The sequence below is a fragment of the Herpailurus yagouaroundi genome, unplaced genomic scaffold (assembly GCF_014898765.1).
Source record: "Herpailurus yagouaroundi ecotype Mexico unplaced genomic scaffold, PumYag 190, whole genome shotgun sequence".
In the NCBI taxonomy this organism is placed as follows: domain Eukaryota; kingdom Metazoa; phylum Chordata; class Mammalia; order Carnivora; family Felidae; genus Herpailurus; species Herpailurus yagouaroundi.
The window spans coordinates 4667198-4692909 of record NW_024412421.1 but is presented as its reverse complement, the minus strand read 5'-3'; the positions used below and the strand labels follow the sequence as shown (position 1 = coordinate 4692909).

The 25712-nt window shown below is 56.8% G+C and overlaps 1 protein-coding gene across 2 annotated transcripts in view; it reads right to left on the bottom strand.

Annotated features, from left to right (window-relative positions):
- Window positions 1–25712, bottom strand: part of NKD1 (NKD inhibitor of Wnt signaling pathway 1) — an 83475-nt gene that overhangs the window by 4181 nt on the left and 53582 nt on the right. For both annotated transcript variants that reach the window (XM_040497992.1, XM_040497993.1), the window contains 6 exons: window positions 24650–24716; window positions 10785–10891; window positions 7471–7566; window positions 2145–2292; window positions 1525–1609; window positions 19–146 (listed from right to left, as the gene is read on the bottom strand). In XM_040497992.1, coding sequence (XP_040353926.1) covers window positions 19–146; window positions 1525–1609; window positions 2145–2292; window positions 7471–7566; window positions 10785–10891; window positions 24650–24716 — 631 coding nt within the window. The remainder of the gene's footprint in view (window positions 1–18; window positions 147–1524; window positions 1610–2144; window positions 2293–7470; window positions 7567–10784; window positions 10892–24649; window positions 24717–25712) is intronic.

The following is a 25712-nucleotide window of genomic DNA, read 5'->3' as shown; positions in this document are numbered from 1 at the left end:
GTGTAGGAGCTCCCTTACCAGGCCCGAACTGGGATGTGTAGTTCTCTATCCCGGCAAGATCTAAGTAGTGGTTTCTCCTCTCAATGTTCTCGTCCACGCAATGGTGGTCGCAACCAGACTGCTCCAGACGGCTGTCCCCCTGGAACCTATGACAAGGAAGCAAGTAAGTGGGTGGGCAGCAGCCCCGCCCCCCCCTACCTGGGGAGCCACCAGGAGGAATCCTTCTGAACTTTCCATTCATTTCCTTCTGGGTCTTGGGAAGGGGGGTGAGGGGAAGGGAGTGGTCATCTCGGCAATCTGTGTCTCTATTTCCTTCCCTGACGGCGGAGATAAGACCTCTTCTGGCCTCCCTGGGCCTTCTGGGAGGACCAGATAGGTATCTGCTTTGAACAGATCCAAAGTAAAGGTAAGAGGTTACTGGTCAAAGCTTCAGGATGCCCCAAAGTCAGGCTTCAAACCATGTGTGCCCATTGCAGACAAGAGGCCTAACTCCTCTTAGGGCTGGAGCCCCAGAGGGTGTGGACGGAAGCTTCCAAGCCATTGCCGCAGAGGGTGGCAGGCTCTGTACCCTGCCCCAAAGCCCAGAATGGGCCTTACCAGTGTGTGCGTGTGTAAGAAAGGGGGTGGGGACAGAGGTGCCCCCAGAGGCCACATTTCTCCCACTGCGGGAGCCTGGGTTCCCTGCCTCTCCCCTCCAAGGCTCTCTGATCTGCCAGCCCCACCTCCCTCACCCTCCCCACTCCCCAGCACAGCTAGCCTGTATGCCCAGATGCCTGGATTCCCAGCCCCCTCCCCACAACAAGCCTCGGCCCCTGCTTGGACTGCCTTCTCTCTCTTCCCTCTGGGCTCCTGCTTCTCACATTCCGGCCACTTCCTTTCCATTTCACAACAGGTACAGACACCCCGCCCCTGCCTTTCTGGGCCACCGAGGCCTCCTCTCGCCTCCTATACTGCCTGCCGTTCCTCTCTTCTCTTCCCTTACCTCCCTGCAGTTAACAAAATAACAACAGGCGGAAGAGAACTGCGGCCTTACAGTTTCTTAGCCATGATTCTGAAACCCAAAAAGCCTGAAGACCGAGACTGCTCATGACCTGTCAGGCAGCCATGCTGCCCTAAACGGATGTGAAGGTAGCCGTAGCCTTTCCATCACTTCATGCGGACAGTCCCGCGGCTCCGTGCGGAAATGTCAGTGCGCTAAGTCCCAAGGTGCTGCCCAGACACCACACAGAATACGTAACTACGCCGAGAACACCTTGTCTCAAACCCGGCGAATTTTGAATGCCAAAACATCTTGAGCCCAAAGCGTTTGGGACAAAGGAATGCGGACCTATATTTAGTTATTTTTAAAACCTCAGCTTGATTTGTGAGCCCCTCCCCTCAGACCCCGCCCCCCCCCCCACCCCGCCCCGAAGAGAACACAGTCGGGAGCCCTCCCCCCCACCGCCGCTCAGGCGGCACACAGCCGGCGTTCCATATGTGCTCAGGTGCACTGGGCTGCCGTCCACCCTCCCGCAACCGGTGTACCTGAGCGGGGCTCGCTGCTTCTTCTCCCAGCTGCGCAGCTCCTCGGCGGGCTTGGTCTCCGCTCTGGGCCTCGTGCTCTGCAGGTCTGAGTCCCGCCCGAGAAAGAGCCGGGTGAGCGGTTTGCTCTTGCGTCCGCCAGCTTCCTGGCTCTGCTGGGGTTTTCTAAGCTCCCTGGCATGCAGCCCTTGACAAGTGGCCCACGGCAGCTCGCCGTGGCTCTGTGGAAGGGGTTCGCCAAGCCAGGACCAGACAGGGGGGTCTCGCGGCTACTTGTCCCCTTACCGTCTCCCCGGCTAGACTCCCCTCCTCCCCAGGCTCCTCAGCTGACATTCAAGGCCATGCCCTGCCCAGGCTCATCACAACACAAGCCTTCACTGTAGCTGCAGCTATGCCCACGCACCCCTCCAGGGCTTTGCCTCCACAGGGCCCCCCACCTGTGACCCCTTCCCTATCCAGATCCTGCTCTTTCAAGGACCCGCTCAAATCCCGCCTGTCCACAGAGTCGCTCCCAGTGGAAACCCCCAGGACTCGCTCCCGCTCCTCCCAGGCAGGGGTGTGATCCTTCCGAGAGCTTGCAGTGGACTGGCCCCTGTGGCCCGGGCGGCCCTCCAACCCCTCACCAGGGTGATTGAGAAGGATGCCCTTCTTGCCCTGGCTTCCATCGGGGGCCACGGTGAGTTTCACCCGCAGGGTCTTGCTCGACGTCGGGGAGTGGTTGACGGAGGAATCAACCACCTCGTAGATGGTGTGCAGCAGGCTGGTGATGTCCTGCAGGGGAGCGAAGCAGAAAGGCACCCGGGGCTTCAGTCTCAGTGTCTCGACAACCCAGGAATCAGAGGGCCCGGTGAAGCCCCCCCGGCTCCCCCAAAGTCAAGACGAAGGCACAAACTTGCACGTGAGAGGTTCATTTGAGAAGGGGTCCTAGGACACAGAAGCAAGGGGGCAGCAAACAGTGGACGCCCCGAACGAGCAGGTATGGCCGTGGCCAACCAGGCTCAGTCCACTTGGGCCCTCGGAAAGACTGTGTGGAACCCACCTCGGCAAACTCCGTCCCTCGGTGGTTGAGAGTTGCCCCCCTCACCCCCCCCCCCACCCCAGGGATGCTCTAGCCCCTGGGCTTCCGGGCTGTCTTGCAAAGGCTGAGCCGGCTCCCGGGCACCAGAGAAAGGTCTTATGGTGGGCACTGTCCACCACAGCAGCAGGTCAACCTAGAAGCAGGTCAGCGATCTTGCTGGGAACAAAGGCACCCACAGCACCTGCTTCAGGTCTGGTGAGCTCCTTCTGAATGCAAATGGAAAAGCAGATGTGTCCCTAAAGATGAAATACCCTGGGAGAACTTGAGCAAATCTCATCTTGTCTCTGGGCCTCAAGCTGTCCCCTCAGCCAGAACACTGGTGTCCAACCCATGCTCCGAGAAACATCTCAGACGCTTCTGACCGGCGAATGCAGGGATAAACGGGGTCTCCCTTTGTTCTGGGCATCCGCTAAGGTTGTTTATCTGAGGCGGGGCTTCTGGCTTTACATGATGTAGGAAACCTCTGGAAGAGATGTCTGCTCTCTATAGGTCAGGCCCACAGAAGGCCGGTTATCTGCCCTGCGGCTCTTCGTAAACACAGACGGGCTCAGCCGTCGCTTCATTCCGTACCCATCAACGGTGCCTCCCACTCACCACAGCTGACTTGCCCTGTGGCCATGCGAGCTGAGTGAGGGTCACCCCGGAGGTCCAGAATCTCCTGCTAAATCTTCGGACTCTTTGATACTGGATAATTCTCATTTAGTTTTTCTCAGCTCCCCACCTCCCCACCTCCCCAGCCCCTGGCGACCACCATTCTACCCTCCGTCTCTAAGACAAGCCATTCCGGGTGATCGCACGGTATTTGCCTTTTTGTGACTGGCCTTGTCATTTTAGCGGAAAGTCCTGGAGGTGTGCCCACGTTGCAGCACGTGTTAGAACGTCCTTCCTTCTTAAGGCTGAATAATGCTGCATTGTGTGGATGCGTCTATCCGTTCATCTGTGGACGGACCCTTGGGTGGCTTCTGCCTTTTGGCTGTTGTGAAGAACGCTGCTGTGAACCCGGTGCGCAAGGATCTCCTCGAGACCCTGCTTTTGGGTGTGTACTCACAAGTAGAATGGCCGGGTCCCGTGGCGATTCTGCGTGTCGTTGTTCGAGGAGCCCCCGTGCTGTTTCCCAACTCCAAGCAGTTACATCGTCTCACACCCCCACCGACAGCACGCGGGGTTGATCGTGCCCCTTCCTCAGCGACACTTGCTCTTTTCGGTTTGGGGTTTGTTTTCAAACTTTTTTAATGTTTTTTTTTTTCAATGTTTATTTATTTTTGAGAGAGAGGGAGAGCGAGAAGAGAGAGAGGCAGAGGAGCCGAAGCAGGCTCCGTGCTGACAGCAGAGAGCCCGACGCGGGGCTCCGACCCACGAACCGTGAGATCACGACCTGAGCCGAAGTTGGACGCTCAACCGACTGAGCCACCCAGGCACCCCGTTTTTGATGTAGTCAACGTATCTATTTTTACTTTCGTTGCCTGCAATAACTTAATTTTTTTTTATGTTTCTTTTTGAGAGAGAGAGTGTGTGTGTGTGTGTGAGCAGGGGAGGGGCAGAGACAAGTGTGGGACAGAGGATCTGAAGCCAGCTCTCCGTTGACAGCAGCGAGCCCAACACGGAGCTCGAACAAATGAACCGTGAGACCATGACCTGAGCCGAAGTCGGACGCTCAACCGACGGAGCCATCCAGGCTGGTAACTTAATTTTTAACAAAACCTTCTGGGGGGCTGGGCTGGAACATCTGTGGAAGCGGTCAATTTGAGACCCAGTCTTGCTGGCCTGCTCAGCAATCCCACCTCCTCTGGTGAGGCCCACAGGGGACTCCTCCTTTCTTCCCTAGGGCTGCTCTGCACAGCCACGTTTGCCCCCTCCCTCTTACCATCTTAGGAAGCCCAAGAAGGAGGCGTCAAATCCCCATTTTACAGAGGAGGAAAGTGACGCCCTCCAACATCATCCCCCCCGAGCGTCATCCCAAGCCAGGGGGCCCAGGGATTCGGGCTCTAGGAACCGGCACGCTCTGGCAATCCCCGCTGAAAAATCAACTCTTGCCTGCATGGGGCCCAGCACACAGAAATAGGTGCCTGCGAATATGTATTGCCCAAACGAACAGGCGCTTTCTTCCGAGTTGGGAAGCTGGCCCAGACACCGGCTCCGGGCTGCAGCCGTGGTGAGGAAGGAGCCCCTCTGCCCTCGCACACAGAAGCACGCACGCAGACAGCCGGAGAGTATGGAGGGGACCGGTATTTATAGCCAGGTTTGAGGAGTGGCCGTGGGGCTAAAAATAGACCAAGGGAAACACTAGGCTGGTTTCTCCCTGGACCGGAAGCCAACCTCCTCGCTCCTCAGCAGAAGGAAGACACGATCCAGCGATGCCTTCTCCAGGCCGGGCGGGAGCACCTTCCTTGGAAACCCTCGCTTCCCTGCTCTTCCTCTGGTTGCCAAGGGTAAAGAAAGGCAAGACGCACAATCAGACAGCAGTGTCTGCGAGCAGGTTCCTGTGAGGCCTCCAAGGTTGGGGGGCCGGGGCGGGGGGAGGCGACCCGTTTATGGTCAGCACGTGAGGCCCCTCGGCATTTCCGAACCGGAAAGGAATGAAGAAGGCAGCGACCAGAGGCAGCATGGCCTTCACCACTGCACGTGTCAGAAGAGAGGGCAATGCCGCCACACCCCTGAGAAGCCCGGCCTGGCTGCCTGCGTGGCCTTAACAAACAGCTCGGGGCCTCCGCAACTCAGCTCGCCTGACCAGGTTTCCAGATTGCAGTGTGTCCCCCTGTGAAGATAATTACACCACGGCTGCCATATTCCCAAACAGGATGGGGAAGAACGGTGGCTCTGACTCTGGAAAAACCATAACCCCTCACACAAAGAACCACAGCTGGAGGGGACGGGGGTTCACCTGGACCTTCCCCAGCCTCCACGAGCAAGGTGTCCAGCCAGGAAGGGTTTTCGCTGCTTCCCAAGTACCCAGGCCCCTCTCGGGGGCCTTGCCTGCCCACGATCCCCTAATAACAGCCCCTTGATTTTATTTCATGAGCCAAACGCACGTTCACCTTCAGTCTGTGTGGCTCATGTATCACATAACTTCCCCTGGGCTCCAGAAGGAGCACCTGACCCAGAATAGGCCATCTGAAACATCACAAACCCATGGCAAAAACGACCGGGTCAGGGCCACTCGTGCGAGGCAATCGGAGCCTGTGAAATTCAGTTCTGGAACTTCCACATGGTGGGGTGGGGGGTTGCTGAGAGTCTCAGATAGAGAGTAAAATGTCAGCCACCACCTTGCTACTGGCCAGGGGAAAGGCTGCCAGACATTGAAGGAACACAGAGGAAACAGAGCCGCGAGGACAGCTAGTCCTGACGACACCGAGCCTCTGGATCCAGCCGTGCCTGAAGTCAGTGCCCTGGACCACATTGCAGTTACATGAACCAATATATTCCTTTATTATTATTTTTTTTAACCTATAGCAGTTTGCTGGGATTCTGTCACGTATGTCCCAAGGAGTCCTGAATTATTAAAAGTCACTCATGGCTTCTTCCCCCTGTTCTAACATTCCTCAAGCCCCGGCTGAGGAAGAGACGCCCTTTTTTCCAGCCAGGTCTCCCCTCTGGCAGCTTCTCCTGCACCACCCACAGAAAAGAAAACCCGTAGCCCTGCACCAGGTAGGGAGACAAGACAGCAAAGCTTCTCTGGGCACACCCCTGATGCCCTGGCGAGCCGGAGGCGGCCAGCCATGCTAATCTCGGACCCCCCTGCAGACCTGTCTGAAAACCAGAGCTGCCTGAGGAGGGAGACGATGTCACAGAGGGAACGGTAGGAAAAGAAATAAGGAGGCAAAAGGGGCGATGCCAAGGTCCAGGGTAAAAGGAAGGCACGGCCTGCAAGGATTCAGACCAGGTCATGCTCTTGCTTAAACTGACCCACCAGTGGCCTCCCTCAGCACCAGGACTCAAAGCCAGGGCCTGCCCTGCCAGCTCCGGCCGCAGCCATGTCTCCTTGGTGAGCCCACCGGTCTCCTCTGGTTCCTTAAACACCCGGAGCACTCCTGCTGGGTCCAAGCCCGGGACTCTGTCCCCACAGGGAGGCCTCCCTAGACACACTGGTCGCTCTCTGTCGCACTGTTTACTTCCTTCACTGAACACGTCACCGCCTACGGTTACCCTGTGATTGCTTGGGATCTGCCTCCCGAAGCAGCTGCCAGGCCACAGGCTAGGAACTCTGTCTGCACTGTCCCCCCTGACCTTGTCCTCACACCTAGGGCACAGCGGATGCACACAGTGGGTGCTCAATATTCAGACGGAGGCGTGGGAGAAGGGTGAGAGGCACACAGGGAGGAGAGAGGCGTGGCAGGAGGGCTGAGGGGAGAGACACAGGTGTTCGGAGGGAGTCGGGTGTTGAAGAACAGGCCTGGGACACGGCCGTGCACAGAGCCGCTGACACAGCCCTCGGGGCTGGGGGTGCTCGTTCCTGTGTGGGCGCAGGGAGGCCCCACCGGGCCTCTGTGTGCCCCCCCCCTGGCCCCAGCTCCCGGGCAGACCGGCTGAGGTGGGAGGTGGCCTGGGGTGGTCCTAGCTCTGGGACTACAGACGGGAGGAGGCAGGACCTCAGGCACCTGCCTCCTGACCTTCCTCTTCTCTAGTGGGAGCAGTGCCTGGCCTGAGTCCCAGGGAGCCGGCCGCCCCTTCCTGTCACCTCTGCCCACTCACCAGGCAGCTCTGGGACATTCCTCCAGGTCTCCCTGGAGCTCCAGCGGCCCTGCTCCCCTCCCCACGTCCCACCACTGCCCATCAGGCTGCCCGTGGGGGCAGGACCGGCCTTAGGAGAAGGAGAAGGGGCAGGAGTGTTCAAGGGCATGGCCAGTGGCCCCCTGCCTGCCACGTGCACTCACCTCGCGCGTGACCTTGCCATTATTGTCAAAGTCGTACAGGGTAAAGGTCCACTCCTGCCGGCTGTCCTCTTCCACAGACACATCACATTGTAGCTCCTGGGCATGAACAGACAACACACGGGCGTGGCTGGAGCGCCCAGGGGCCAGGTTCTGGGGCTGCCACCTCCCTGCTGCTCTCCCCAGACCTTGTGTGAAGGAAGAGCAAAATGACCGAGACGTGAGGGGTCAGAGGGGAGGCCAGGCTGGGCACCGGAGGTCTGGCCCAGGGAGGCGTGCCCACAGGGGTGCCAGACCGCATCTGGGTCTTTGGAGGCAAAGGAAACACCAGGGGTGTGAGTCAGGGGTGTGAGACGAGGCTTCTTTGTGGCCTCAGGGAAACTAAATCTGGACCAAGGGACAGAAGTTACTGGAAGACACAGGGCCCAGTAATGAGAGGCTATGGCAGGACTCCCAGGGTGGACACCTGACCCGGAAGGCAGGAGAGGGTGAGCATTAAAAGGTAAATCTCCAGGTCAGCCCCAGATGCCAGCCAGTGCCTAGCCCTCCACAACGGTGTGACCCAGGGCATGGCTTCTCTGTGCCTCAGTTTCCCCTCATATAAATCATGGAAAAGGACAGTACTGTTCTCCTAAGGCTGTTGGGAGCATGAAGTGCCCCGCCCCACATCCCCTCGGCTTTCCCCTGCAGCCATGGTGGACAGTTCCCCGACCTCCCACCCCAAGCATCCAGCTTCTGTGTCTGAGTCCCGGCTGCCCTGGCAGGGATCCACCCATCAACCCACTGGCATTGGCTTCCCTCCATTCCTGCTCCCTGGGATCACCTCCCAAGTCCTTGCCTCAGGGTCCACCGTGATGGAACTGGAAAAGCGTGGAACTGCTTGGCACATAGAGAAGTCCAATTAATGGTAGCAGCTGCTGTGATCTTTGCTGTAGTGCTAACATAGGATGTACGTAATGTTAACAATGACTGGGCGCCTTTTGGGATGAGCACTGGGTGTTGTATGGAAACCAATTTGACAATAAATTTCATATATAAATAAAAAAAAAAACAATGACTTCATTATCATCGCTCACATAGCCCAGTGTGTCTCACCACAGGGACCTGAGCTGGGAGGTGGTGAGCTTGGTCACTGGCAGCACGTATACAGGGGCCAGTGGAACACCACATAGAAAGTTCTAGAAAGGTGGGCTATTTTGGAAAAGAGAGTCACAACGTTCCATAAAAACAAGCGACGATGCTCCCAGACCACTCTGTGCCACGTCTTGCCTCCGCTCCCCTCTCCTTTTGCAGGAAGACAGGCTCGGCACCCCCAGAGAGGGGTGGTACCTGGCCTCTGAATGCAGGCAGGAATGTGCCCGCGCACGGCGTCCCTGCCCCCAGCCTCTGCAGCTCGAAGCCAGTTCCCTCCAGCAGTCCTCGGGCGGCCCACGCTGAGTTCAAAGTCAGCCTTCCCTCAGTTGTGACATGCCCGTCTGATACCTGCCAAGTGGCCACTCTGCTCTGCGAGGCACCGTTTCATGTAGCACAGCACTTGCCCTGCACACACACACACACACACACATACACACACACACACGCACACACACACAGCGGTTACCCGATTCCTTCTCCCTGGCCCTTGTGCTCAGCCCCGAAGACAGCTCAGGGCTGAGTAACTATCCCTACCCCCACCTCCCTCAAGCTCTGTCATGTGCATTTTTTTGTCCTCGTGCCCCCACTACTGGGACTTCTCAGGTGAATCCTCCTCATGGGCCCTGGCTGAGTCCCAGGCAGTCGACCCGGCCCTTTCCAGAAACAGGCCTCCAGGGAAGCGAGACATCAGAAGCCTGCCCTCTGAGCTGCCGACCACCCCAGAAGACACTAGGGACGCCGGTGGGCCCCAGGGCAAAAGCTGGCAACCTCAGCTCCCCGACCAGGTTGTGCTCACCCGCCTCAGCTCCTGCGTTCGGGGCCCGCTGTGACCTGTCTTTCACCCTCTCCCGTGTCATCCCCCCGAGTCCCCACCGTCACCGCTCAGCACAATGCAGCTTGTTATTCCCACACAACGTGTGGCACCGGCAGGCCTCTGGGCCTTTGGTCCTGCTATTCCCTCGGCCTCAAGTGCTCTCCTTACCCCAAAGGCTCCGTGTCATGACCTCTCGCGACTCCTACTCCTGCACTCAGAGGCTCCACTCAGACGCCCGTCCTCTCCCACCCGTGCTTGCAGCCACCGCTGCGCAAAAAGTCTGTCACACCGCATCCCTCCGGCCTGACTCAGGTGACCACTCCTGAGTCCACTCAGGAGGACCCCTCCGCGTGCTCCTAGGTCCCCATCACATCGCCGGCTGTGCAGTTCCTGGGTCTGTCCCCTGTGAGGGCAGGAGCCCTGCCCAGTTCATTGCTGGGTCCCCTGGTAACCAGCAGCTGTCAATCAAGCTTGGTCGGAAGGAAGAAGGAAAGTGCTTCTGTGAGACTGGGACACCCTTTTAAGCGCGTTAGATGCATTGACTCACCATACTTACAATACCCCGATAAGATGGATACTGCTCCTACCCCCCATTTCATAGGTGAGGCCAGTGGGGCAGTGGCAGAGCTAGGAAGGGAACCCTAGCCTCCTGGTTCCAGAGCTATTTGTGGTCTCGTGGAGGAAAGTAGAGAAGGAAGAAGGGAGGGGGGAAAGGAGGGCAGAGAGAAGCTTCCGGAAAGCGCCGTGCCGATAAGCCTGGGTTTTGCTCTCCAAGCACCTGGCCCTGCTCGGTGCAAAGAAGGAGCTTAATACCCTATTTGGGATGGGGCAGGACAGACAGACTGCAAGCTCTGGGAGGGCGTGTTCCTTGTGCTGTTCACCACACAGGGAAACTGAGTCCCAGATAGGGTCAGGGACCTGTCTAAGCCCTCCTGCCCCCCTGGGCACCAGCCCATGATGAGAACAGGCCCCAGGAGTTGGACAGGAATTGTTTCTCTCACTGGTGAGGAAATCTGAGGCCCAGAGAGGGAGGCGGTCACCTCGTACAGTAATGGCTGCACCCCCGTCCGTGCTCGCGTCCTTCCCCCGGACCACCGGGCCACAGCCCAGCGGGGGCCTCTGGCCACCACCCCACGCTGCACGGCTAGGGGCCAGGGCCGAGTGGGGTGGCAGCGGGGAGTCCTCAGGGCCTGTGCTGAGCTGGGGCGGCCCCAGAGGTGGCAGGACAAACCTCCCACAGAGGACCGCTGTTCACACAGGAGGTGAAGGGCTTTCACATCTGGAAGGGCCGCAGCCTCCCTCCTCGAAAAGTACCACTGAGAGGAGAAAACCCTTCCCTCCAGAGTCCGCGCCAGGAAAGGAAACTTACCTCAAATTTCAGCTGCTTCTTGGGACCCGGGCAAGATTCACTCGCCTTCTCCCTCCTCTTCTCGTCTCCGCTGGCCGGCCCGTCTGTCTTCTCGGGAGGAAGGGCCACTGCGGGGACGGCAGGGGAAAAAGTATGAGGACAGTCCCCAGCAGGGCCGTGGGGCCCCCGTACCCACCGCGGCTTTGTTCTGGGGACCGTGTGCAGGACCGCCAGGGTGCCGGGCCCCTCCTGTCCGGCCGGTGTGGAGGCCAAATGACTTTGTGCTCTCTGGGCTCTGATAACATCCAGGGCTGCCCGAGGGCAGACCGCTCCCAGGATGCATCTGTGCCAGCCTCTCAGATCACCCAGTGGGCCTCTCAGACCTCCATCCCCTGCCCCAACGTTACAGCTCAGAGAAGCAGCCTGCAGCCGGCCAGGGCAGTGCCAGACCACAGAGGGGGGTCGCAGACCAGGGCCGCTTTCCACACAGTCCCGCTGCCTTCCCTGCTGACATCCAGGCCTCCTCAAAGACGCCGCCTGCCTGTGCCCAGCACACCGGTGCGTGGTCAGGAGGAGTGACGGAAACGAGGAACCCGGTGCCTCTCTCAGCCAGTCCGGGGAGGTTTAGTCTCTGCTTGGGCCCGGATCTTTCTGACACTATGTGTGACCCAGGGCGGGTCACAGAACTTGTCCAGACGTCTCAACTAGTCTCCCCCGCTGTAACACGGGGATCATAACAGTCCCCTCCCCAGAGGATCCCTGTGTGGACTGAATGAGCTATGACTGTGAAAGGCCAAGGGCCTAGGGCCAGCACACAGGGTCCTAGTGATTAGTAGTGATGGAGGAATGATGTCCCCCCTGCCCCCCGCCCCGACTCAATCTCTTGGGAATCAGCACAGCTGTTAGCTAAGTTTTCTCAAAACTGAGGCTTCTGGAATACAAAAGGACACAGAAGCATCCTATCAAACACAGGCAGCCTGGGATGGGGAGCAGGACAGGGAGGGAGGAGCTGACGATAAGGACGCTCGGGTCACCAGTCCAGACAGGCGGGGACAGGAAGGCCGTGGCGGCAACCGACTGACCTGGCCCCATCCATAGCTCCCCTCCCGCCTGGGCCTGAGCGCCCCCTTCTTTCTGTCCACTCCGGGCACACCCAGAGAGACGCGGGGAGCCCCCCGGCCCGCGATGCCCCCACAGCAAGGCAGCCATTCTCTAGGGCTGTCAGGGCAACCATTCCCCAGTTGCAGTCGCAGACCCCAGCTCCCTTCTGGTGCTTTCACAGAATGCAGCCAAGGAGGACATAGGGAGCACTGGATGGGGGGAAGGCGACCAACGCTGGCTGCCCTGCTCCTCCAAAAGCAGAGACCGCAATGGCCAGGAGGTGTGCCACTCCAGTGTGACCCGAGCCCCGGGACAGTCAAGTGGGCAACCAGCCAGTGACCCGAGGACAGCCAAGCACACAGCCTAGGCCACCCTGACTCCCCCGTACTGGCGACCCGCTGGGCCAGAGCAGCCGCCACCATGGAACCAGACAGGGTACAAGGCAGAGTCGCTTCTACGAGGCGACAAATAAGTAGGCACTGCTGTCACCTCTATTTAAAAGAAGGCAAAGAGGTCGAGAGGCTTGTCTGAGCGAGTCGGGGGGCTGGGTCTCTCTCCATGCCCAGCCGTCTGCTCTAGGAGCCCCCCAGCACCTCTAGGGGGTGCCAGTGAGCTCGGCGGGAGTGTCCTGGTTGTGAGGACCGATGTCCTGGGTCCATATCCTGACCCTGCAGCTGGCTGGCCTGGGCAACTTTGGGGTAAGGCGCTGGACTTTTCCGGATCTCAGTCTCCTCGTATGTTAAATGGGGATGAGATGGTTTCTTCCCCACAGAGTTATGGGGAGGAGGGGGACACGGTGAGAAAAGTGCCTACTTAGCACGGCAGCTTACGGGCGATAGGTGCTCAGTAAACACTGGCTTTTGCAAATGATGGAGATGACCCATGAGCCCTGTGGATAGCCCGGATCCCAGTGCCCCCCTCAGCCCAAAACCGCCCCACTGGAGAAACCATGGTGCTCTCCTGACCTGCAACATCTTCTTTTCAGCCCCCCTGCAGGGCGGGGAGAAGAAAGAGAAACAAAGGCCAGCCCCATCTTCAAAGCTGCAGCTCCCTCCACAGAGGTCCCGGCTGGAGATGTAAGCCAGCCAAGCTTATCGAAGCCAAACTTCAAGTTCAAAGAGAAGTTATCAGAAAACCACCTTCAGGTTCAACATTGCCTTTCAAGTTCCACTTGATAAAACCCAAAGAAAAGAAACCTCTGTCCCTGCTCTCTCCTTTTCTGGAGCACACCCCCCCCCCCCATACAGGCCCTCCTCCCTTCCCCTCCCTTCCTCTCTCCTCACCCGGGGCGGGGGAGGGGGGGTGTGGGAAAAAACGTCCCCTCCACCGCTCACCCTCTTTATGTGTCTTCTCTAAGGACAAACGTGGTCTGGATTGCCTTCTCTTCACCAGGGGGTCCCTCATCCCATCCCAGCTCAGAAAACCACCCGGACACCCATGGGGCTGGCCACCGACAGGCGGGGGGAGACTGGGAGCCACCCTGCCCCAGAGCCCTGGGGGCCGGGAACAAGGAGAGTAAGCACCCTTTGTCCCCACCAAAGGCCCTTCACCTGGTCACTGTCCCCTGCCCAATGGCCAGAGGAGGTACCAGAGAGCTGGTCAGAAAGCCTGGCGGACCCCAGTGTCAGAAGGAGGGACTGGAACTCCTGTGAGTTCTACACCCACATGTGAACCCTCTTGAACCAAACAGCATCAACTAGTCCCCGGCCCCACCTGCCGTGTGCAGAACAAACCGCCCTCTATCCATCAACCCCGAGGCTCACGGGCAGGCACAGCAAGGGTAAAGGGTATTCACCTCGGGCTGCCCAGGTCCCACCAACCAGCAAAGAGAATGGCATTTTTGTCAAGATGGACTTGGGCTCCAGATTTCGAGCCCTTTCTCTGTCTCTTACTCCTGTTCAGCCCAGCGGATTTTTTTTTCCCCCCAGAGGTGATCTTTTGGGGGGCACAATTTCAGAGGCACTCTGATCACTCTTTAATCATTCCCAGTAACAGCAGGCCATCCAGCTAATTTCAAAGAAGAAAGGAGGGCTGGAGGAGAGGTAGGAGAAGAAGGAAGGAAAGGGATAGACTAAGGAGGAAAGCAAAGCCTTCAAGTTCAAAGACTCGTATTCTGGGTTTATATTCTGGGCTCACAGTGTCTGTGAAGTACCTTTGGATGAGAGAGCAGGACGCCCTGGGAGCCAAACCCACCCAACGCCTATTTTTGTAAATAAAGTTTGAGTGGCACACAGACACGCTCATGTGCACCGTGTGTGGGTGCTTCACTCTACAACGCAAAGTTCAGGAGTCACGACAGAGACCGTATGGCCCATAAAGCCCAAAAGATGTACTCTCCCGGCCCTTTATAGAAAAGACTGCGGGGGCACCTGGGTGGCTCAATCGGTTAAGTGTCTGACTCTTGACTTCAGCTCAGGTCACAATCCCACAGTTCGTGAGATCAAGCCCTGTGTCAGGCTCTGTGCTGACAACGAGAAGCCTGCTTGAGATTCTCTCTCTCCCTCTCTCTCTCTGCCTCCCCCTCAACAATGAATCAATAATCTTTTTTTGAAAAAAGAAAAGATGGCGAACTGTACTTAGGTAAATGCAGCCCTCCCTCCCCGCTAGGGTACCCTGATAAGCAGGGTGCAGGCTGGATTTCACCTGCTGGTCACCTGCTTAACTGGAAACTCTTGTGCAGTACACAACCTGCCCAACCATACACAGCAGGCATGGAAGAGAGAAAATGTCAACTCTGCTTTCTTAAAACCAATTCTCAGCTCAGATGAGTCTGGGGGGCAGTGTGTAAGCTCCTTCTCCTCGGAAACTACTCCCTGTCCTTCCTCACACCATGGCTGCGAGGAGCCTGCTGGCTGTGTTTACCAGATGATGGCTCTCTCCCACATTAGCTCCCAACCTGGCATCTCTCCACCCCCAGCAACTGCCAGATTAAATGCATTACTTGACCATCTTCACCCGGCTCCCTTTGATGTTCCCTTCTCAAGCTTCAAAATACCTTTTGGAGGGAGATCAGACAGCATTAAACAGAATTACTAATTAATTAAGCAAAGTTAAATTTTAAACACTGTTTGTTGTGTTAGCCAAAAGCCTGAACAGAGCAGACTTTTTTCCTCCACTGAGATCAAAGACAGTCTCTTCCCTGTCCCTCCCCCAGTTTAAAAAGAAGAGGGGGCTGGGGAGGAAGAGAGGGAAAGAGAGTGCAGGGGAGCGTCAGTAAGCAAGGAAAGACCCAAGTGGGGGCAATCTTTGGGGGTGGCCGTGGGGTCTAGACTCCCCGCCCTCACCCTGCACCCCCAGTCCCAATGGGAGGCATCAACAGCTCATTTGGGACTGCATGCTGGGAGAGCCACGGTCACTTTCTCAAGACTGTTTAGCCTGGCAAATAGCAGTGACCCAGGGAGCCGGATGGCACAGCCCACCCAGCCAGAGCTGCTGACAGCCGGCGCCACCCAAACAGTGTGAGACTCAGGCTGTGAAATAAAACAGACCCGCCCTCCCGCAGCCCCACCCTCCCTGGCACCCAGGTGGGACCAGCACCTCAGCGTTCTTCCCCAAGGGGCCTGGGCTCATCTGAGAAGCAGGTTGTGTACTGCACAACTCTAGGGGACTCCGTTCACAGGCTGGACCCCAGATGCCTGTGTACTGCTGGTGACAGTTTTCAGACAGACGGCAGAAAGGTGTCTTGAGGGGGGCTCCTTTCTCCAATTTGCACGAATGCATTTGTTACGCGCAGAGCACGGTCTGTCCCCACCTGGACTAGCCCTTCATTCTGCACAATCTGATCTGGGGTCTCTTGACAGCTTCACAGGAGCCTGCCACATGCCGGCAGGCAGACTGCAGGTCTCGTGGGAGCCAGGGTCCTGCTGGCTAGTGCCCCTGGGATGCCCAGAGCACACAACACGTACCACCCATGCACAGGGCAACCATCCCACCCCAGTGTGCTCAACTGCACCAAATCCCATAGGCAGACGCAAGGAAGCCTGCATAACAAACACGCCATAAATTCTGGCCTGATTGAGACTAGGAACCGGAGTGAGGAAGGGGGTGGTTGAAAGAGGTAGGTCTGATCCTGAATCCCATACTTAGGCTAAAATCCCAACCCTGGACGATATCAGCAACTGCCAGCTTGCTTTAACACAATCCAGAAAGGCCTGGTTGATAATAAACTTTGGAAGTAGGGGACAAGTCTGAAACACAGTTATGACTACATCAACCCCACCAAAGACCAGAAATCACTAACACTCAAAGGCATGGCTCTCTTAGCCCGGTTACCTGCCACGTTCTTCCCAGTTGATACGACGTAAAGATTTAACGCAAGCCAGCGCTTCCTTGCCGGAGGTTGGACCCCCGCCCTGATGTCCCCACAGGCCTTTCCCAATTGTCCATGTACAGATTATCTGCCGCAAATATTTTAGTCTCAGGGTGGCTCGCCAGGATGTTTCTGACTCCCCAGCCCTCCGCCAGCAGCTGCGAGAGGGAATGCAGAGGAATTTTAATATTAGCCTATGCCAAATATAATTAGGCGCGTAAATCTGTTGCCAGTAAAAAGAGAAAGGTATCATATGTCCATGCCAGGCCAAATGGTTTCTTGTGTTATCTGCACGAGGCTCTCCTCAGGGAGCAAGGATCCCAGAGACACACAAATCTGTCTGTCAACGAGCGCAGCCGCGGGCTGGTGGAGTTAGTGGGTGTGCGCGTTACTCCATCAGGGCCTCTAAGTAACACCAGGCAGGATAGGTTACTGTTTGCATCTTACTAAAGAGGAAACTAAACTCAAAAAGCAAAGTGGATCAAGCCATTTCCTTGCCAAGATCGATCTGCCCGCCGCTGTCTCTCAGCCCTGTCTCCCCACGGAATCGCTTTCCAGTTTTTGACCCAGCCGTGCTCTCACACTGTTATCCCTGCCAAGAACGCCTGTCCTGGCTCTCCAGCTCCTGCTCACCCTTCAGGTCCTCAGCTTAGGCCTTCCAACCTGGGAGATGGTGCCTGCATACCCCCGGGGGCTAGGTTAGGGTTCCCTGCTCAGTGACACTCTCTCACACCACCGTTATCATTACTCAGTTCATCCTAGCTTCTCGCTGTGGCCCCAGAATACGGTACAGTGCCTGTCGCACCACATCAGGTCCGCCAACACCATCATCACCATCAAAACGACGGTAAGTGGCAGCACCAGGATTTGAACCCAGAAGGGATAGAAACAGAAGAACTAAAAGCCTGGTTTCCTGACTCCCCAGCCACTGGTCTCTCCACTCTGTCACACAATCGTTGACACCTGTTCCTGCCTGTCTCACAACCATGCTCCTCCTTCTGAGCATCTGGGTTTCCTCCGGTGGCCGCCCCCCTCCCATCCCAATCCACTTGGTTTACAGAGGGCTGATTCGACTCCAGCTTCGGGGGTGCACCCAGCGCCCAGACCCGACATGGTATATTTCATCCCGGTGGCCACTGTGGCCACTCTTTGGTCAGTATAACGGGAGAGTTCGTCCTGAAGCCAATGGAGTGAAAGCTTGTGGGCCCCTCACTTGCGTGGGACAGGCCCTAAGCAATGTGTTCACATGCTCACTTGGTTTTCTGACACTTTCCAATTAGGCATTTTAACCCCAGTCAGCTACGACCCCTGTCTCTTCCCATTCTGACTTCTGTACATCCTCTTGTGTCACACAGTTGGGGTGAACACAGGCATTTCTGGAATCGAGCTAAGGGAGGGCTGAGTTGGAGATACAGGTATTTAGGTTTAACAGGACACATATATAATCTGGTTCAAAGTTATAAAAGGATCATACAAAAAAATAAATCCATAAAAGAATCATGTGTTTCTTTTCTTAAAGAAGGCCCCCAAGCCGGATTAAGTTCGGGTCCCACAAAACCTAGATCCACCTGCGCCAGCAAAGTGAGAATCACACTTTTGCAAGACGTAGCGAGACTTGGGGGCTCTCTTTCACCTGTGATGGCTGAGTTCATAGAATGTGAGCACCTAGAGCTGGGTAGCCACCCTTCCCACCTTAGCAGGACAGACCAACAAAGGGGCGGAGGGCACCGGTGACGGAGACGGAGGGAGAGAGGACGGGAGGAAGGCAGCGAGAGTATGTGCGTGTTGGATGACACGGTTTGAGCTCCCAGATCCAGCTGGCCCTTTTTGGGCAAGATCCACCCTAGAAGCCAAAGAATCCTGACTTAACTATCCATCACTCTGAGCCCCTGCTTGTCAGGAAGAACCACCACCAAAACAGGAATTGACATGATGAGTATTCTCCAAGGTGGCTTCTGGCACTTTCCACCAGCGGGTGTCTACCCCTTCCTGAGACCAGAAATGCCAGCCAGGGTGTTTTTCTTCACAATCCTGCCTCCCCAGGGTGCACTTTACTGTAGGGAGAATTTCTTTAAGGACCGGTTGTGACTAAGGGGAAAGAGGAGAGGAAAAAATAAAACAAAGGAAACAAGCCTTCCCAACAAATAGCATTCTGGCCTTTTCCCTCATCAGAGCATAAGGTTGATGGCCACTCTGCTTTGAGGTTTGTATAGGCTTGAGACGAAACATCTGTTCAGGGAGGGAGGGGGGGAAGCCGGGAGAGGGAGTAGGAAAGAGAAAAAAGCCTTTTGGGGCTAAAAATACCATGTCCCTTCCACTCTCCCTCGGTCCCCGCCCAAGTTAAAACATGTGATGAAATCCAACTTTTAGAATCTAACCCCGAGCTACTTGAAACTACTAAAGCCTCTTCGGTATCTGACACAAGTCAGAATTTCCACTGTTCCAGCTGAGCTTTTATGAAGAACAGACTTGAGAGAAGCTGCTGTCACCGCCGACACCCGGGCTTCTGGGGGGACTGCCGCGGAGTGGAGTCGGGCCTCGCTGACACTCGCAGGAGCACAGGCTCTGAACTGAGACACGGCAGCCAGCGGGGTGTGGCCCGCCTGCCCTCCGTCGGGGGGGCCCCGCTGCTCACCAGTCGTGTCTTCTTCGTCTTGGGCTTCCAGGGAACCACCGGCCAGCCCCGCCGATTGACCGGCCCTGCCAGGGAGTGGTGCGGAGCCGCCTGTGGGGACGTCCTTAGAAGTCCCCTCCCTCCCTCCCTCCCTCTCTTTCTCCCCCCAGCTGCTCCCTGACCTCCAGACTCAGTGTCCAACTGCCTACTTGGCCTCTCTACCTGGATGTCCAACAGCCATCTTGAACCCAATGTGCCCCCAACAAAAAGCCTCCACTGTCACCCGCCTAAGCCTCCACGTCAGAAGCGGCACCACCACTGCCTTCCGTCCTTAAGCCGGACGTCGAAGGCGAACCCGGGATCCCTTCTTTCCTTCACCGACCTCCCCTCTCTCACCTCTACCCCCAGGGCCACCCACTGCCCTCCAGCCCCCCAGCCCCGATGCTGGGTGACGTCATCACCTCTCACCCGCACTACTGTGACCGTGCCCCATCTCCATGGCCTCCTTCCTCCCCACACGCGGCCCATCACGCTTTCCGGAAGGATCTTGTTAAAACGGGTGTCAGAGGCTGGCACTCGCCTATGCCTTCTCTTCAAAGGCAGCGTAAAACCCAAGCGTGTGGTCCCACCCCTGCCCGCTGGCCCACCCTTGTCCCCAGTGGCTCCTCCTACCACATAGGCCTCCCTTTTGTTCTTCCCTAGACCCCAAGTTCCTTCCACCTTGGGGTTCGGCTTGCTCCTCCTGGCTGCTCTCCCTTCACATCCTCCCAAGGCTGGTCCTTCCTCAGCTGAGATGTCACCTCCTCCGAGAGGCCTTGCCACAATCTACCCCTCACGGCGTTTTACCACTACCAGAAATTTGCATGGCCGTTCTCTGGATTATTCAGTCACTACCTGCCTCCCTCAGGCGAGCACCCTGCCAGTAAGGCCCACCTACCTGGTTCGTGGTCGAGCACCCAGGACTCAGCAGGGCCCCACGCCTGCAGGCGATGCTCAGCTAAATACCCCCTGAATGAGCAAGAGTCAGAGGCCTGAGCTCCATTCTCAGTCTGCTGTGTTACCTTAGACGGCTCACGTCCCCTCTCTGGGCCTCAGCTCGCCAACTACAAATGAAGGGGGCTAGAGGCCTTCCCAGGGCTCCTCGGGTCTGTGAGTGGTTGACACATCACACCTGGGGGCCGAGACAGACGGACCTGGGCCGCAAGAGGGAGTACACAGGACCTCCCTGGGTGGCCCGAGGGAGGGGACTGTCTGACTTCATGCTGTTGACTTCATTCTTCCAGTGAGTATTTATTGAGCACTTACAGCATGCCAGACTCTATGTCAGGCGCTGGGAGAAGGAGACCTTCAGAGATACTAACAGGACTAAAGAAACTTTGAAAATAGGTCTTCTTTGATCTGGACTGGTAAATAATTATAAACACCAGTTGGCTCCCCTTCAAGAAAAGACCCATAAAACAATAAGACTCATGACAGCTCACAGACACCGGGCACTTACTCCGCACCGGGGCCGTTCACTGGGATTACATAAATGACCTCACGGTCTTCACGGGAGCCCTGAGGAGGAAGTGCTAATGATTACCCCCCGACAAGGAAAATGCAGAACAGAGAAGTGAAGGGATTCACCCCAGATCACCCAGTGAGTTGTGGTTTAAAGCCCGGCTGCTCTGGGGCCCGACCTGCAAATTCCCAAAAGGTCCAAATAAAGATAGGAAGGTACTTCCCCTGGGTTCCGAGGGGGTGGGGGTGAGACAAACTTCGGGGCCCATCCAGAGTCAGGCAGGTCCTAAGCTCACAGTGGGGCCACTCAGACCCCAGGGCCTCAATCCCAACACCACGGCCGTGCTGGGCAGGACTAGCTACTCTACCACAGCCTCAGGCTGGGGAAGTGGGGATCCCATAGGCCCCGTCAGGCCAGACCCAGGCTGCGCAGAGGGAGGCCGCCCCCCGCCCCCCCCCCCCCGCAGCCCTGGGTCCTGGAGGGAGGACCTGGGCCCCCAAAGGGAGGGGCCTCCTGACTTCACTCATCCTGAGGGTTCCTTGATGGGCGTTCTGTGAAGTCAGCTCTCCACAGATGCCAGGCAGGTTGCTCTTTGCCTGCTTTCATCCCCAAGTGGAGGTCAGAAGACAGGAAACAGACTCGGTGTTAGGGTCAGTGGGCAGATACTAGAGGGGGAGGGGCAGAAGTGAGTCAAGGCACGGGGAGGGAGGGGGACAGCCCCAGGAGGAAGGGAGAGAGGGGACCTAGAGAGGAAGCTGCATCCTATGCCGAGTGGAGAGGACACCCCCAAACACAGCTCTTCCGGGGGCCATTCAGGGTGACACAGGTCAGCCAAACAAGGGTGGCACCCGTTTGCACCTCAGGCCACAAGCCACAGGCTGCCACCGCCTGTCCTACGGCCCAGCCGGGGAGGTGGGGAAGCCAGGTGGGTACTGGAGTGACGAGTGGGGCTGGCCGCCCATGCTCAGACCCCAGCCGGGCCAGCAGAGGGAGGGTCCCTCTCCCCTTCTCCCCTGGAAAGCCAGCCTCCTGTCCGCCCCTGCCACGCCCAGCCAGCTCTCCTGGCTTGGGACTTTTGATGTTTACTTTGTTCTCTCCACAGTTCAAAAGGAGCTCGGAAGCCTCGCACCAAGCCCAGACTTAATCTGCCGTCCCGCGAGCTCCCAGCTGGCCAGTTAAGGCGGTTAAGATGCTGGATTAGGGCCGGCTTTACATAACAACGCAGGAGCTAAAGCTGTCCTCTCCTGGGATGGCTAAAAGACTTCTTTTTATCTTCACGCCTCAGATGGCCTTTTTTCTCCCTTAAACAGCCCTCCAGCCCGCCAAGAGGCAATGAACTTGGCCAACAGGAAGACAAAGGAGAGAGTCAGGATTCCGCGCGCTCTCCCTTGGCCGGGTAGCACAGAGGGACGCCCCCAGGCCAGGTGGATGCTTCTCGGGGGCTCAGCAGCACCTGCTCTTACTGTGGCCACGTCCCCCCATTCTGGGGGGTGCGGCCTCAGGCCTCTGCACCGAGGGCGACCGTGGCACCACAGGCAGTCACGGGCCCAGCATCCTCCCAAGGAGTCCCAGGGCCACGCGGCAGCCCAGGCGCGCACCAGAGCAGTCTCGCTCTTAACTGCTTCATCTACGCAGTGCTCTCGCTTTTTAATGCTGTGGTTCGTCTCTCAATTCATCCTCCTTGTGAAAGTTTGAACACTCATCACTGTCGTCCTCTTTGTGCACACTTTCTGATTTTAGTATCCTTCTCCCACGCCCAAGAGGAGCTACTGTCTTTGTGTGTTGAGGCCTCCAGCCACCCCGTGATATGCACGCGGTACACACGCACATGTGCAAGGAAATACGGAGTGCTGTGTCACGCCCTTTTTTACATAAAACATACTGAGACATGCTGCATCTTTCTGCAACCTGATGTGTTTTGTATTTTCTGCTTCTGCGTCAGCTTTGGCTTGAAGAAAGAGGCCGAAAAGCTTGACCGCCAACAACTCAGTCCGACCCCTAGTTGGGAAACTGAGGCAGGAGAGTGGCGTGAGCCCCCTCCCTCCTCAGTGGCGGCACCAATGTGCCTAGACATCATCAGTAATGAGCAAGGTGCCCAGGCTGCCCTTCAAGGCCAGGAATGCAGCGGGGGCAGGGGGTTGGGGGGGGGCATGGGGTCAGACTGAATGATGCCAACCTCACACCCTTTTCCCCAACGGGAGCTGGGACCCCCAGGCACCTCATATTCATCCCCCATCCATCAACCAATGTTTGTAAGTGTCGCCCTCCCCGTGTCTCAGGGGTTCGTTCTCCCTGCAAGGAGCCCACAGCCTCCGTGCACCCACAGAGTCCGGTTCCACATCCTCACTCATCATGTTACAGAGGGCAAGGGGGGGTCCAGAGCTGGAGGGACCTGGCCACAATCCACAGCAGGTCGCTACCAGAGCTGGGAGGGGAGCCAGGGCCAACGTTCCTTCTACTTCATTATAACAGCATGCATGCTCTGAATGCAGACATCAGAGGGAAGTGGATTCCATGGGCGGGCCATTTCATGTCTGACTGAAGGCAAAGACACCTCACTTGAAATCAGTTACATGATTTCAAACTGAGCCTCAATGGACAGAGAACTGCCTTGTTTTGAGCAGTAACTAGAGGCTCAACAAATGATGGATAGAAAGACAGACAGATGATGATTGGAGGATGATGGTTCTGTGGATGAAGGGATGATTGAATCCATCCATGGGTGGAGGATGGATTATGGGTGGCTGAGTGATAACAAAGAGCTGGCTGGCTGGTGGGTGGGTGACAGGAGAGTAGAGAGGAGAATGAAAAGGCGATGGATGGATGGATGGATGGATGGATGGATGGATGGATGGGGCGTGACCAGTGGGTGGGTGAGTGACAGGGGAACGAAGGGACAGACAGATGAGTGGTGGTTGGATGGGTAGTGAATGGGCGATGGATGGAACAGGTGGAGGGATAGATGAACAAGAGAATGAACTTAGTAATGAGTTATGGTGCGAATGAGCAAATGAATACCTAACAGGAATGAGGGCTGATGCCCATGTAATCAATGTCCGGGATCAGCTCAGTCCCTGAGGGCTTACACCCTGCACACCCTTATCTGACTCCCCAGATCTCTCGGCACCAACTCCTGACATCTCTCTCCATGGAGCCAAAGATGACAGCTGAGGCTTGAGGGGAGCCAGGGCATGACAGAATGAGAGCTGCAGAGCCCCTGCGTGCAGCCACCAGGTCTTCAAGCAAGCACGCTCAAGGGAAACACCCCCAAGCCTTCACAAAGCCTTCCATCCATGGGACTCCCCGCCCTTGGTTCAGGACCCGCTCATATTTGAGTCTGATAGATACCTGGGTCCCAGCCTGCCTCCAGCTCCTGGGCAACTGAGTGGATCTCTTAAAACAGTGCTTCTCAAAGTGCACAAATCACCTGGGGAGTCTCTTACAGTATAGGTTGGATGCAGCAGGCCTGGGGCTGAGCAGGGGGACCCTATGCTTATGACAACTGTCAAGCTGGATGTGGCCACAGTCCTCAGGCCTGGCCCAGGCTCCCCTTGAGAAACCCTTGGCACTGTCTGCTCTCCTCTCAAGGCTCTACAGGGGCCCAAGGCCTAGGTCCCCCTAAGACCCTCAGCTCTCCTACCAGTTGCCTGTCCTCACCTCAACAGCGAGGCCCCTACCATCCTAAGGCTTCCCCAGTGCAGTGATTCTCTTCTCGGATTCTGAGCGTAAAACGGAAATGCTATCCTGCTTCGCAAATGCTTTCCAATCAACGCCACCTATGCTTGCATCAACTCAGGGAGTCCAGCAGGGAGAAGGCTCTCATTCCTGTTCTGTAAGTGTGGAAACTAAGGCTCAGAAAGGTGGCGTGCCTTGCCCAAAGTCAAGTCGGTGCTCCAGTGTCCGCCTCCTTTCCACAACAGGCGCTTCCCCTTGAACAAAGACAGGAGTGAGTGGAGAGCGGCCAGTGGGGCGCCATTTGTATGTGCTCCAGCTGAGCGATGTGAATGACAAATGGGGAAATAGATCAGCTACGTGCCGAACACAGTTTGAGGGGCCAATGAGCTGCTACTGTGATCACCCCCCAATGGGAAAGCTGAGCTCCAACAACCTGTCCAAGGCTCCACAGCCAATACAGAGCAGAGCCAGGATGTGAGCCTCGGGAGCCTGGCTCCACTCTGGGCTTGGACCTGTGAAGGGCAATATTCCCTTCTTGCCTCTCACCCCCACTCACCCCCACTGACAGGGTCCAGTCCTCCACCTGGTCTGCAGATTTCCAGGGCACACAGGGCACACGGTAGACTAGATGGCCCCTTCCCCATCTCACTGCACCCTGGGAAGAAGAGAGCAATGGATTCCAGTACCTTCTAGCCGAAAGCCTTCCTCTTCCTCCTCACTGAGCGTTTCTCTGAAAATTTCACCCACGAGCTCCTAGAGGAAGACAAAGCAGGGACATTAAGCAAGAATTGGACAGAGTCAGGTAGGAGCCTGGTGTTGGGACGTCATGAACGTGTGCCCAGCTGGTCACAAGGAAGCGGGGATCCTGCTCTAATTCTTCCAATGGGAATTTAGGTCAACTGAGGTGGATCCTATCACACTTGAAAAGTGAATTATCACCATGCTTTTCAGGAAGTAACTTTTTCTCAGCTCACTATAAAATACTATACCCGACCACACTTCTCCCTCAGAAAGGAAGTTCCACCCTCCACCCTGGAAAAAGACAGAGACAAGATGAGAAAATGTCTCTCATCTACCCCTTGGAGTCAACTCGACTCCAGCAAGCCGCCCCTGTGGGTCCCGAGAAGGGATCTCAGTTTGAACGATTCTCCAGCAGAGGGTCCCAGGCGGGCCGTCTCCATGGGTTTACAAAGAGGGCCTGGAGTGCCCAAGGGGAGGTCTCTACTACCCTTAACATAAACCCCAACTCTTCAGCATCACATTCAGAAACCTTCATGCTTTGGCTCGGGCTGATCTTCAGACAGGCCTGCCACATCTCCCCCGTGCACATACCTGCCAGAAACCAGCCTGATCCTGGCACATGCCTTGCCTGGTGGCATCCTTGAGGATGCCTGGCGGCTTATCCCATATGGCAGAGTTGGTCCCAACCAGCCTGCTCAGGCTGTCATTCAGATGTGGTCAGGTTGGCCAGGGGACTTTGGTTGGTCCACAGGCTGGGAAATTTCTGGGATGTCGACAAAGGTACGACCTATCTCACCCCACCCCTGCAGGATGACTCTAGATACGGAAGAAGCAGGGCCGGCATTTGCCAGACTGTCTTCTGCATTTTTTGGTATTCTGCCCGTAAGAGTTCTGTGATCTAAAAAGATTGTTCTGAAGTTTCGCGAGATCCCGTACTGAAGAATTTACGACGGTAATGGACACTGTGAGTATCCAAGTAGTAACTGAGGCTACGTTCCCCAATTCTCC